The sequence below is a fragment of the Rana temporaria genome, chromosome 1 (assembly GCF_905171775.1).
Source record: "Rana temporaria chromosome 1, aRanTem1.1, whole genome shotgun sequence".
Classification (NCBI taxonomy): domain Eukaryota; kingdom Metazoa; phylum Chordata; class Amphibia; order Anura; family Ranidae; genus Rana; species Rana temporaria.
The window spans coordinates 628755219-628769037 of NC_053489.1; the positions used below are offsets into that span (position 1 = coordinate 628755219).

Below are 13819 nucleotides of genomic sequence, written 5' to 3' on the forward strand. Positions count from 1 at the left end.
TTTGCGACGGAAAACTAGAGTAGCAGCGACGTAGCGAACGCGAAAATCCGTCGGGAATCGCCGTAACTCCTAATTTGCATACCAGACGCTGGTTTACGACGCAAACTCCCCCCAGCGGCGGCCGCAGGACTGCATCCTAAGATCCGACAGTGTAAAACAATTACACCTGTCGGATCTTATGGATATCTATGCGTAACTGATTCTATGAATCAGTCGCATAGATAGAAACAGAGATATGACGGCGTATCTCTTTGGTGAATCTGGCCCTAAGTTCCTAAACTAAAAACAAAAACAAACAAACAAAAACAATACAACTCCTAGACTGATCATTTAAGTAACATGTGGAAGATGGGAAACTGGCTGTGGGAAATACTGTGTGGCTGGCTGTGGAGCTGAAACAAGAGAAGACCTGGGAAAATACCAGTGGCTACTACGGGGGTAGCGATACAATAAAACAGACTTCTGTAAAATATTAAAGCGGGAGTTCACCCAAATTTTTTTTTTTAACATTGAGGCTAATTATGCGAAGCAGGATCGGGTGTTTTTTTTTAAATCAATGCAGTACTTACCGTTTTAGAGATCGATGTTCTCCGCCGCTTCCGGGTATGATCTTCGGGACTGGGCGTTCCTATTTGATTGACAGCCTTCCGACGGTCGCATACAGCGTGTCACGAGTTGCCGAACGTCGGTGCGGCTCTATACGGCACCTGCGCACTGACGTTCGGCTACTTTCGGGAACTCGTGACGCGCTGTATGCGACCGTTGGAAGGCTGTCAATCAAATAGGAACACCCAGTCCCGCAGCCCATACCCGGAAGCGGCGGAGAACATCTATCTCTAAAACGGTATGTACTGCATTGATTTAAAAAAAAACACCCGATTCTGCTTCACAAAATTAGCCTCAATCTAATGTTAAAAGATTTTTTGGGAGAACCTCCACTTTAACAAACATGACTGTAGCATCTCCAAAAAAAGTGCTTTATTTTAAGGCTGATTACTGTTTAAAACAATGAGCATTCCAGTAACAAAACTTTGCAGTATACCATTCCCAAACCTGGGGGCTAACCCTGGAAATTAGGTTAGCTGACAACTATGTGAATAAAAATCTCAACCAATTTAACTGTAATAAAAGACTCCATTGGCTCACCGCACTTCAGAACATGCAGTTATAAAGCAGTTATAAAGCAGTTATAAAGCAGCATTATATTTTACTTACTTGAGAATTTTCAGAGGAATAGATGTATCCTTGATGGCCACAATAACGCCACCATGGTCCAAATACAAGATATGATGTTCTTCTTCAAAGACCTGTGTGAAAAGACACACGTGCAAAAAGTTAATTTATAGCAGTTCACAGTTTTAAAGGACCACTATTGTAAAACATATTCTATTCTTTTTGATTGTTTTTTTTATACATGCTTTTATTTATATGTTTTATACATTTATATTACAGACCAACATGTCCAGAAAAAGTGTCAGGAGTTGCTACAATCCATACCAGTGCAAGAGGAGCATGGGTGGTTGCAGCAATGGTTAAAAAACATTTAAAGTGTATCTATGATCAAAATGTAAATGAATATATTCAATTCCACATTGTATTTAGATTATTTCTAGCCTACCCCTATTAATCTGAATGATCTTGATGTTTGGAAACTTTTATGAAGATCCTCAAACATTTACTTTGAATTCTGAATTCTGAATATACAATGCCCTGTAGGCACTGCTGTTTCTGCTTTCCCAATTACAGAGCTGTTGAGAGGAGGAGTTTTAGGAGGCGTAGTCGGTACCGGAATCACTGCTTGCAGGAAGCAAAGTACCATGGGATATATAGTCCTTAGAGATTGAAAGTGGACAACAGGAGGATGAAGCTAAAAAGCATGCAGGGAATCCAGGAAGTTGTGGAAAGAGATGTCCAGCAGACAGGAAAAAAATTAAAGGAGATTTTTCAAGAGGATTGTCAAAAATAGCTATTGTTTGTTCCCACGGTTTGTTTATTAGATTGTTCAGGTTTGCTTAACCACTTGTGGACTGCCCGCTCTCAATGTACTGCATATCAGTGGCTCTGCTTCTGATGATTGTACACAGCGGGAGCCTGTCAGCAAGTCCTGGCCAGTGATTTATGGCCATGATCTGCTGATCAGCTGTGAGCAATCAGCCCAGAGCCCTGTGTTGACAATCAACACAGAGCTCTGTACAGAGAGAACAATCTCTCTGTTTCTCATCTCTGCAAAGCAGCAGAACTTAGAGCTCTAGTAGTAAAAGCAGCACACTTTACACACGCCTTTTTTCCCCCAATCAATTTATTGCCGGCAATTCTTTGTTTTACATTCAGCTGTCAGTGGGGAAAACCACTAACAGCTAAAGATTCATTGGTCGTTAAGAACATGGTGACCGATTGGTTCGTAACAACTGGCTATTCACAGTTTGTTAAAGAGAGAAAAAAAAAGAGAACGCATGAAAACTTCATGCAAGCACACATCAAAATCACGCAGGGCTCGACAAAATCCGGGCACCCGATTGCAATTGAGACTAAAATTAGCGACCTGTGCCCGGGAAAGCTTAGGGCTGCAGAAGGCCGCAAAGCCACGGCCTCCATTACCGGCGCACGGAGACACAGCATACCCCATCCTGTGTCTCCGTGCGCCCCCACCTCCCACGCCGCGGGATCGCGGCGGGCCACGCCGGCCGGTAATTGAGGCCGCGGCTTTGCAGCATTCTGCAGGCCTAAGCTTCCTTCTGTGATCTGGGGCCATCTTGAAGTGGCCGTTGGCATGCCAAGTAAACCAGCAATCCAGCAATTCTAATGGAGCTTCCCCAGTGTTTTCACTGCCATCTCCTTCCCTCTAATTCGAGCCCCCAAACATTATATATATTTTTTATTCTAACACCCTAGACATAAAAATGGCGGTTGTTGCAATACTTTCTGTCACACCGTATTTGCGCAGCGGTCTTACAAGCGCACTTTTTTGGGGGAAATAATACACTTTTTTTAATTAGAACATAAGACAACAGTAAAGTTAGCCCAATTTTTTTTTATATTGTGAAAGATAATGTTATGCCAAGTAAATTGATACCCAACATGTCACGCTTCAAAATTGCGTCTGCTCATGGAAACTTTTACCCTTTAAAATCTCCATAGGCAACGTTTAAAAAATTCTACAGGTTGCACGTTTTGAGTTACAGAGGAGGTCTAGGGCTAGAATTATTGCTTTCGCTCTACCAATCACGGCGATACCTCACATGTGTGGTTTGAATACTGTTTACATATGCGGGCGCTGCTCGCGTATGGCTTCGCTTCTGCGCGCAAGCTCGGCGGAACGGGCACGTTTTCTGGCTCCTAACTTTTTTAGCTGGCTCCTAGATTCCAAGCAAATTTGTCAAACCCTGAAACCATGTGTTCTAAAACATAAAATGCACTTAAAAACGCACACTCCACAAATCTGTTCTTAATGGAAAAGTGGCAAGAGCCATTAGTAAAATAAAGCTTTAACAGTTTGCGAGAAGCCATGTGGGGGACACAGCAAACATGTGTAAGGAAGTACTCTGGTCAGATGAGACCAAAGTTGAACTTTCTGCCCTAAAAGCAAAACGCTATGTATGGTGGAAAACTAACACTGCACATCACTCTGAACACACAATCCCCACTGTGAAACATGGTGGTGGCAGCATCATTATGTCGTGCTTTTCTTCAGCAGGGACAGGGAACCTGGTCAGAGTTGATGGGAAGATAGATGGAGACAAATACAGAATAATCTTAGGAGAAAACCTTTATTGCCTCGTACACACTGCCGGACTTTCCAAGAAAAAAAGTCAGACTAGCTATTTTTCTCGGAAAGCCCGGCCGTGTGTAGCCTCCATCGGACTTTTTTTGTTTTTACGTCGGACTTAGCCTCCATCGGACTTTTTTTGTTTTTACGTCGGACTTCCATCGGACTCATGGCGGACTTTTGCACGGTCAAAAAATCCAACCGTGTTTACAAGGCATTAGAGTCTGCAAGAGACTTGAGACTGGGGTGGAGGTTCACCTTCCAGCAGGACAACGATCCTAAGCATACAGCCAGAGCTGCAATAGAACAAACTTTTTCAAGGCACTGTATGATGTAGCAACCAGAAGAAAGAGCACATAGCTGAGACATGGATGACACATACAGAAATATCAGATGCCGAATATTCTAGGGGCAACAGTACCATAGCTCTTTCCTCAGCAAAGACAAAAATGATAATATAATTGCATTTTAAAATGCTGTTCTTGGCCACATTATTTCCAGCAACAGTGTTTCTTTAAAGACATCTGTTCCTTGTGTTTCAAATCGACCTCGCTCAGGGGTGTATTGAACGGCACTTGAAATCAATTCCGGCTACAGTATTTGTCAGGCTGCAGCAACACTGAATTTTAGCAAAGCCCAGTACACAGCAAGATACAAATTATGATAGTCACTAACCAAGAGATTCAATGAGCTTCCATATTGTATACATAGATGTCCTATGTCTATAACCATCTGTAGAATGTTAAAGCAGAACCTCAGCCAAAAATAGCAAACGAAAAAGGAATAACAGAAAAAATAAAAACAGCGGACCTTACAATATCCTCCTTCAATCTAGAATTTCCTGCATTAAGTTTCCTTTTCGCCCACTAGATGTCCTCAGTCTGATGGTCATCACCATTCAACCAATTTCCTCTGAGCCCAGAGTGTCTAATACCTGCCTGTGAATGGACAGCAGTGGCACAGTGATGAGCTCATCTCCCAGCCACTTTTCTCTCTCTTCATATCAGCATGCTTTTAGCCATCACATGAATGGATTAGCACCTTGTGCTGCTTCTTCCTCTCACACTTCAGTGCTGTTGTACAGACACATCAAGAGGCTTATACCCAGATCAAATTCAGGTACTTACAATATTTGCATAAAAAAATGCATATAAAGCGGAGGTTCACCCTAAAAAACAAGCGTGAGCTACAGTATGCCTTTATGTATTTTTTTGCGCCGTACTCACAGTTTAATCCCTTAGTTAAGTTTCAGACTCCCCGCAGGGAATGGGCGTTCCTGTGCAGAGGGGAACATGATTGAAGGCCGGCTATGGCGCGTCACGCTTCCCGAAAATAGCCGGAGTAGGACTAGGAGCTGACTGCGCAGGCGCCGTGAAGAGCCAAGTCCTATTTTGGCTATTTTCGGGAAGCGTGACGCACCATAGCCGGCCGTCAATCATGTTCCCCTCTGCATAGGAACGCCCATTCCCCGCGGGGAGTCTGAAATTTAACTAAGGGATTAAACTGTGAGTACGGCGCAAAAAAATAAAATAAAGGCATACTGTACTGTAGCTCGCGCTAGTATGCTGGATGGCATGGTAGAAAACATTTTTTAGGGTGAACCCCCACTTTAACTACTTGCCGACCAGCCGCCGTCATTATATACGGTAGTAGGTTGGCTCTCCTGTGCGAATCGGTGGCTCAAGCAGACACAGTTGCGGTCGGGCGCACTCAATGTCCTCCGGCGACCCGCGATCGCCTAGTTCAGAGGCAGAACAGAGATCTGTCTTTGTAAACAAGGCGGATCCCCGTTCTGACAGGGGACATGACAGAGATCTACTGTTTCCAGTCATCGGAAACAGCGATCTCTGTCATGTCCCTGGCAGCCCATCCCCCTACAGTTAGAACATACCTAGGGAACCAGTACCAGGAAATCAGGTACAAAATGTTATCCCAATGGTATAGAGTCCCTTATATACTTCACAAGATGAATAGGCCTTCCCCTGATAAGTGCTGGCGGTGCAATGCGGAAGGTGCAATGATTTGCCACATCTTTTGGTCCTGCCCCACCTTGAGACCTTTTTGGGGGGAGGTAACAACAACTATTTAACACTTGACCTCGGTAGAGTTGAAAGGAAACCTGGCCTACACCTGACAGAGAGACCCCTCCGGAAATACAAGAAGACGCTCACCATGCAGCTCCTCAATGCAGCAAGGGCATGTGTCCCAGCGTCTAAACCACCAATCAGGGTCCTGTGGTACTCTAAAATCAATTATATTCTCTGTATTAGGAATTGACAGCTACTCTCCATAATATGGAAGAACAATTTTGAGATAAGTGGAGGCCCTGGAGACATTTCAGTTGCACGGATGCATACCTGCAGGAAGTGGCCCGCTTCAAGTCCCAATTGGATTACATTTTTAGCAGCACAGAGCAGCTTGCCGGGGCTTCTGTTTACTTTGCAGGTGTATGACCCATCCACTTTGTTTTGCTTTTCACCTCCCCCTCACACCGGCTTCTTTCCTTTCTTCCTTTGTTTCTGCTAAATTCTACTGATACGCCGGCGTACTTTCAAATTTCCCGCGTCATATCTTTGTTTTGAATCCTCAAAACAAGATACGACGGCATCTGGGTTAGATCCGACAGGCGTACGTCTTCGTACGCCTTCGGATCTAAGATGCAATTCTTCGGCGTCCGCTGGGTGGCGTTCCCGTCGTAATCCACGTCGAGTATGCAAATTAGCTATTTCCGACGATCCACGAACGTACGAGCGGCCGTCGCATTATTTTACGTCGTCTCTAGTCGGCGTTTTCTGGCGTATAGTTAAAGCTGCTGTTTCGTGGCGTATAGTTAAACCTGCTATGTTAAGTATGGCCGTCGTTCCCGCGTTTAAATTGACATTTTTTTTCGTTTGTGTAAGTCGTTCGTGAATCGGGATGGACGTAATTTACGTCCACGTCAAAACAATGACGTCCTTGCGACATCATTTAGCGTAATGCACGGCAGGAAATTTAGGGACGGCGCATGCGCAGTTCGTTCGGCGCGGGGACGGGCTTCATTTAAATGAAACACGCCCCCTACCCGCCCAATTTGAATTCCGCGCCCTTACGCCGCGAGAGATACACTCCGCCGCCGTAACTTACGGCGCAAATTCTTTCTGGATTCGAACCAAAGAGAAGTAAGTTACGGCGGCATAGCGTATCTCAGATACGCTGCGCCGGGGCAGATCTTTGTGGATCTGCCCCACTGTTTATAGATGCTACAGTATATGCAAAGTAATACATAAACTGTCAACAAACGTTTTCATAAGTCTTGTTGGTTTTCGGTTCTTGGAATTTGCCGATTAAGTGTTTCCTTATTTGTGAAAATGACTCGACTTGTTGTATCTGAGATGCTTTGCCATAATAAAAGAATAAAAAAAACAAAAACAAAAAAAACTGTTAAAGTGGTGTTCCACCCAAAAGTGGAACTTACTCTTATGCCGCGTACACACCATCACTTTATGTGATGAAAAAAAATGACGTTTTTAAAAACGTCACTTTAATTGACTGTGTGTGGGGGAAAACGTTGTTTTATGTCTTGTAAGAAACGACCAAAAAAAATTGAAGCATGCTTCAATTTTATGTGTCGTTTTTCAAAAGTGCACTTTTTACTTCACAGAAATTGACCGTGTGTAGCAAAAAACGTCGTTTTCTAAGACGTTTTTTCATCCACGCATGCCCAGAAGCTACTTATGAAGCGAGCTTCAATGGTAAAACATGGTGAACGTAACCTCGCTTTGCAAGAACATTGTGAGAAAAACGATGGTGTGTAGGCAACTTCGTCTTTGAAAATTGAAGTTTCAAAAACGTCATTTTTTACTTCACAGAAAGTGTCGTTTTTTTATCATCACATAAAGTGATGGTGTGTATGCGGCATTAGGCCCTGTACACACGATCGGACAAAACCAATGAAAACGGACTGAAGTTCAGTTTCATCGGTCCAAACCGACTGTGTGTGGGCCCCATCGGTCAGTTATCCTTCGGTCCAAAAATTTAGAAATTGCTTTAAAATGTAATCGATGGACGCCTAACCGATAGGTCAAAACCGATGGTTAGTACGCAAAAGCATTGGTTCCAAACCCGTGCATGCTAAGAATCAAGTCGACGTGCTTTACGTCACTGCATTGGACTCGATCGTTTTTTGAACTGATGGTGTGTAGGCACATTAGACCATCAGTCTGCTTCATCGGTTAACCGATGAAAATGGTTCTTCGGACCGTTCTCATTGGATGGACTGACCGGGTGTACGCGATCTTAAACCACTACCCACCCCCTTACATGCCACATTTGGCATGTAATCTTTTTTTTTGGGGGGGGGGGGGAGTGCGGGCTTCAGTAGGAGTGGGACTTCCTGTCCCACTTCCTCCTTCCGCCCAGGGACCGCTTAGGCGACTCGTCATATCGCTCTTTGGCGGCCCCTCCCTCTAGGCAATCGCTAGGGACACGTGACATGTCCCAGGCGATCGCCTGTCCACTCAGGGAGCGCAGTGAGTGCCCGGCCGTGAAGCCGAAAGATGTCACGGCTGGGTGCTTACGGTTAGAATGGAGGCGCCGTTGGAGGGGGGGGGGAGGAGCGACGCTCCAGGCTGCCGCGTCACTGGACAGTGGAACAGGTAAGTATCTGTTTATTAAAAGCCAGCAGCTACACTTTTTGTAGCTGCTGACTTTAAATAAACATAAAAAAAAATCTTAAACTTCTCTTTAACCCCTTCCCTGCCAGTGTCACTTTTACATCGACCGGTGCATTTTTATAGCACTGATCAATGTAAGAATGTCACTGGGCCCCAAAAAAGTGTCATTTGGAAATCAGATTTGTCGGCCTCAATGTCGCAGCCCCGCTAAAAATCGCAGATCGGCACCATTACTAGTAAAAACAATAAAAATAAAACAAAAGTCCCTAAATCTATCCCATAGTTTGTAGACACTTTAAATTTTGCACAAACCAATCAATATACGCTTATTAGGATTTTTTTTTACAAAAAATTTGTAGAATACATATTGGCCTAAACTGATAAAGAAATTCGTTTTTTTACTTTATTTTTTTTGGATATGTATTATAGCAGAAAGTGAAAAATATATATTTTTTTTTAATCGAAATTGCCAGTCTTTTTTTGTTTATAGCGCAACAAATAAAAAGCACAGAGGCAATCACACAACAGGGAAATTGTCAGTTAAAGCGATGCAGTGCCATGTCGAAAAAAAATGGCCTGGTAAGGAAGGGGGAAAAACCTTCAGGAGCTAAAGGGGTTAAATAACATTCAATTATAATATGACTTTAATATACATTTTTTGATATTTTTAATCATGAAAGCGGAGTTACTTCTTAAAGTGGAGTTCCACCCATAAAATGTATTTTGAAGTATTCATCAGCAATAACCATAAGCAACAACATTTTTTTTTTTAAACTAAAGCCTCGTACACACGATCGGATTTTCCGTGGACAAAGCGTAGGACTTTTGTCCGAAGGGCATTGGCTGTGAACTTGTCTTGCATACAAACGGCAAAGAATTGTCATCCAACAAACACAAAACTATGTGGTTTTTCAGCTTTTTAGCACCACCCTTTGGGTAATTTCTGCTAATGTTGTCTTACGGTTAGCATTGCTTCTGAGCATGCGTGTTTGTACTTTGGATTTAAGGACTTGTGTACACAATCGGAAAATCCAACAACACACATTTGTTGTCGGAAAATTTTAAAGCATGCTATCCCACATTTGTTGTCGGAAATTCCGACAATTGCCTGATGGAGCATACAAACAGTCGGATTATCCGACAACATCCTGCCATCACAATTCCCGTCGGAAAATCCGATCGTGTGTACGAGGCTTTACTCTTTCATGGCTGTTGCCTTGTAATCTGCCCCTTCCTCTCCACGACACCTGACGTAATTTCCCTCGGCATCTGTGCTCGCTAGTGCTCCTGGGAGATGTGTGTCATCATTTCCCAGGAGTCAGTGGGCAGCGCCTGAGCAATAGAATCGCGTTATTTCAAAACTGGTGTTTCGTCAGATTTGGTGACCCGTCAGAATTGGTAACTGAAGTGATGTTCCATCGCCGCCATCTTGCTACACCCTGCACTCCTCTATTGTAAAAATACTCTGAGAAGGGGAAAGTGGACATGTTGTTACACCCACCAGAGTTTTGCATTTTACACTTATATTTAACAGTAAAGTGAGTTTATATAGTGAAATCCAGTACTTAGGAGTCCGACTCATAACAGTATGATGTTGAATTTTAAAAGCAGCGGCAAGTCTGCTCATTTCACAGGTTTGCTAGATTTTTAAAATTCAATATCTAACCAGTCAGACGGAGTTCTAAGTACTGTATATCACTATATAAACTGGGGGGCAGATTCACGTAGGTGAGCGGCGGTGTAACGTATCCTAGATACGTTACACCGCCGCAAGTTTTCATCGCAAGTGCCTGATTCACCAAGCACTTGCGATGAAAACCTACACCGGCGGCCTCCGGCGCAAGGCGGGCCAATTCAAATGGGCGTGTGCCATTTAAATTAGGCGCGCTCCCGCGCCGGACCTCCCGCGCATGCTCCGTTTCCTAACTCCCGCCGTGCTTTGCGCGCCGTGACGTAATTTTTTCGAACGGCGACGCGCGTAGCGTAATTCCGTATTCCCGGACGGCTTACGCAAACGACGTTCATTTTAAAATTTTGACGCGGGAACGACGGCCATACTTTAGACAGCAATACGTTTGCTGACTAAAGTTAGGGCACCAAAAAAAAACGACTAACTTTGCGACGGGAAACTAGACTAGCGGCGACGTAGCGAACTCGAAAATCCGTCGGGGATCGCCGTAACTCCTAATTTGCATACCCGACGCTGGTTTACGACGCAAACTCCCCCCAGCGGCGGCCGCGGTATTGCATCTTAAGATCTGACAGTGTAAAACAATTACACCTGTCGGATCTTATGGCTATCTATGCGGAACTGATTCTATGAATCAGTCGCATAGATAGAACAACAGATACGACGGCGTATCAGGAGATACGCCGTTGTATCTGCTCTGTGAATCTGGCCCTTACTTTCCTGTTAAAAATAAGTGTAAAATGGAAAACTCCAGTGGGTGTAACAAGATGTCCGCTTTCCCCTTCTCACAAGTAAGATGGGAATGCCCGAGAAGCTATAAGGTAACTTTTATAATAAAATATTAATAATAGCGGCGCTAGTTGAGAGACTAACCAATGCTGAATATACATTATATGCTAGTAAGAGATAGATTGAAAAAAAATTTATATATATTTATATATATATATATATATATATATATATATATATATATATATATATATATATATATATATATATATATATATATATATATATATTTATATATATATATATATATATATATATATATATATATATATATATTTTTATATATATATATATATATATATATATATATATATATATATATATATATATATATATATATATATATATATATATATATATGTGTGTGTGTTTGGAACTCTGCTACTCTGCTTTAAGGATATATACTTGAATGCAGTTTTATTTTTTAGAAGCATAGTTTAGTGTCAGTTTAATTTGTATATTTTATATCTGCCTAGAGTTCAGCTTTAATGACCTCAGAATCATTCATAATGAATTTGTGACTATAATAAGCTGGCAGGGAGAGATTTTAATAATAATCAGCCAGGTTCAAAAACTTTGAAAATTTTGCAAATATATGGAAATCGCCTTATCACAATAGACGCAACACCGCTAAAAGCAATCTTGCGTTGAGTTACTGATACTTGCAATGCTTTAGCAACCACTTAAGATCCTATTAACACTTTGGAAATTTGTATTATGAATACAGAGGTGGGGGGAGTATAATCATTACCTAAAAAGATCTTAAGACAAAGTTTGGAATAACTGCTAAGTCCGGTAAGGTGATACTTGGAGCCAGCACTTTTTTTTACGTCCTTTTTATGTTCTGCTCTTGTTTGTTTTGGATTGATACTTTGTTTGACAGCACCGGAGCAGTCATGAAGCAGCTGCCGCTATCTGCCGCTGTAAAGAATGACACATTAATGCGCGGAAAGGTGATGACAATCGGCTTAATCTTCACCAGTTCCTAAATCTTCTTCTTCGCCCCCTCCTCGTCCCCTTGCTGCCAAGAGGGACATTCTTGCAGACAGGAGGATTTTGGAAGGCTTTTTTAGGGAGCTGGCAGCGGCTCTTGTTCATCATCTGCTTGGAATGATCTGTCAACTTTGTTTAAGAGCTTAGGACAATTGAGAATTTCTCACAGCCCCTTGATCATCTTTCCTTTTATATTCTTACCAGATATTACTTATTATGCTAGCATTGGGTTGTTGTAACCATATGATGGGGCCCCTAGCAGAGGAACATTAGGGCCTATTAGTCTACATTCACATTTGTGTATCCTTAACCACTGGAGTTTAGGAAGATTTTACCCCCTTCATGACTAGGCAATTTTTTGCTATTCAGCACTGCCCTACTTTACCAGACAATTGTGCGGTGTGATATAAATAAAAAAAAGAGCGAACATTAAAAATATATATATTTATATATATATATTTCTGCTATAAAACATATACAAAAAAAAAAGAATTTCTAAATTTAGGCCAAAATGCATTCTGCTACATGCTACTGTAGTGGATGTGATAAAAATAGTCAAACTAACATAATGAAATGCCTATTTCAATGCACAAACACATGCTTCATATCACATATGATCATATATATATATATAACGTATGCAAATAGGTTATTGATTGCTATAGGAATAATCACATATAATCGTAATGCATAATTTACCCCTTTGCTAATATAATGTTGTATTTCAGAGATGCATCACATGGTTTATCAGAACAGGAACTCAGTCTCAAAAACAACTATTTTAGGACAGCGAAAAGTCCCTAAGAACCACAGAACCAGACAGATGCCAGACGCCAGGACGTCACAAGAATAATATTACATATTAATGAGAATGTTGAATATTAATGAATATTAATGAGCATGATCGTGTGTTCGGTCATGTGCTTTTGAATGCACTTGTAAACCATATAAAAGACACGGCTTGCAATAAAAAAAGCAGAAGTAACGGTCTTCACCCTGAGACACAAGTCTGAGTGTAGATTATTTACTTTAGTTTGGACAAACGCTTCTTATCTAATCTGGCTCAGGAAACAGATACCAAACACTCCGGGCATTTGGCTCGGGTCCAAGACAATTGGCGCCCAACGTGGGGCAAAGGCAGCAAACTGATGCCCAAGACGTGGGTGTTGGCAACCTGTCGATTGCGGTCAATCTGTCAACCGTGCACAGGTGACAGGTAGTCTGCAAACAGGTTTCCCTCACCACTGACCCCCGCTTTCTACCATCTGGTCCTCCTTTCCTCACCAAGCCTCCAACCTCTTTATCTCTGTGATTCCCGCACTCTCCCACTCTGCCCCTCCATCATCAGTGAACAGCTTAGCTCAGGACGGAGGGCAGGAGGAGGAGCTGCCCAAATTAACATTTGAAGTTTATCCGCAGGTGATTGGTTGCTAGGACACAGGGCCGTCTATAATATGGTGACCATGTGTCCCGGATTGCCCGGGACAGTCCCGCATTTTCATTCCAGGACAATACAGTGTCCCAGAATGAAACTGACACAGCCACCCCCCAAGCCAAACTAATGGCCCCAAAAAAGGCTGTCACATCACCGATTTACTCACTGACAGTACTTGTCCTGGCTGGGAATGCCTGGAAGAGCACAGTTCCCGCCCCCTGCTTGTAAATGGAGAAATCATAAATCCCGCCTCTTGTGTCCAATCACTGTGCTGTGATTCGTTACAGCACAAGCTGATTTTTGGAAATGTGGTCACCCTAGTCTATAAGCAACCAATCACCAACTTTCTAATATGGAAAGTCACTCTTCTGCTCCTGGTCTCTTTCCAGAATTGTGCTGCCTTCTGGTCTCAGCTGTGAGGTAGGACACTGCTATGGGAGGGAGAGGGTGGGGGGTGAGGGGGGCCAGATGCCACTGCCATAAGGGAAAGGAGG

The 13819-nt window shown here is 42.7% G+C and overlaps 1 protein-coding gene across 2 annotated transcripts in view; it reads right to left on the bottom strand.

Annotated features, from left to right (window-relative positions):
• Positions 1-13819, bottom strand: part of SORCS2 (sortilin related VPS10 domain containing receptor 2) — a 1216738-nt gene that overhangs the window by 134874 nt on the left and 1068045 nt on the right. For both annotated transcript variants that reach the window (XM_040335380.1, XM_040335381.1), the window contains exon 13: positions 1216-1307. In XM_040335380.1, the coding sequence (XP_040191314.1) occupies positions 1216-1307 (92 nt within the window). The remainder of the gene's footprint in view (positions 1-1215; positions 1308-13819) is intronic.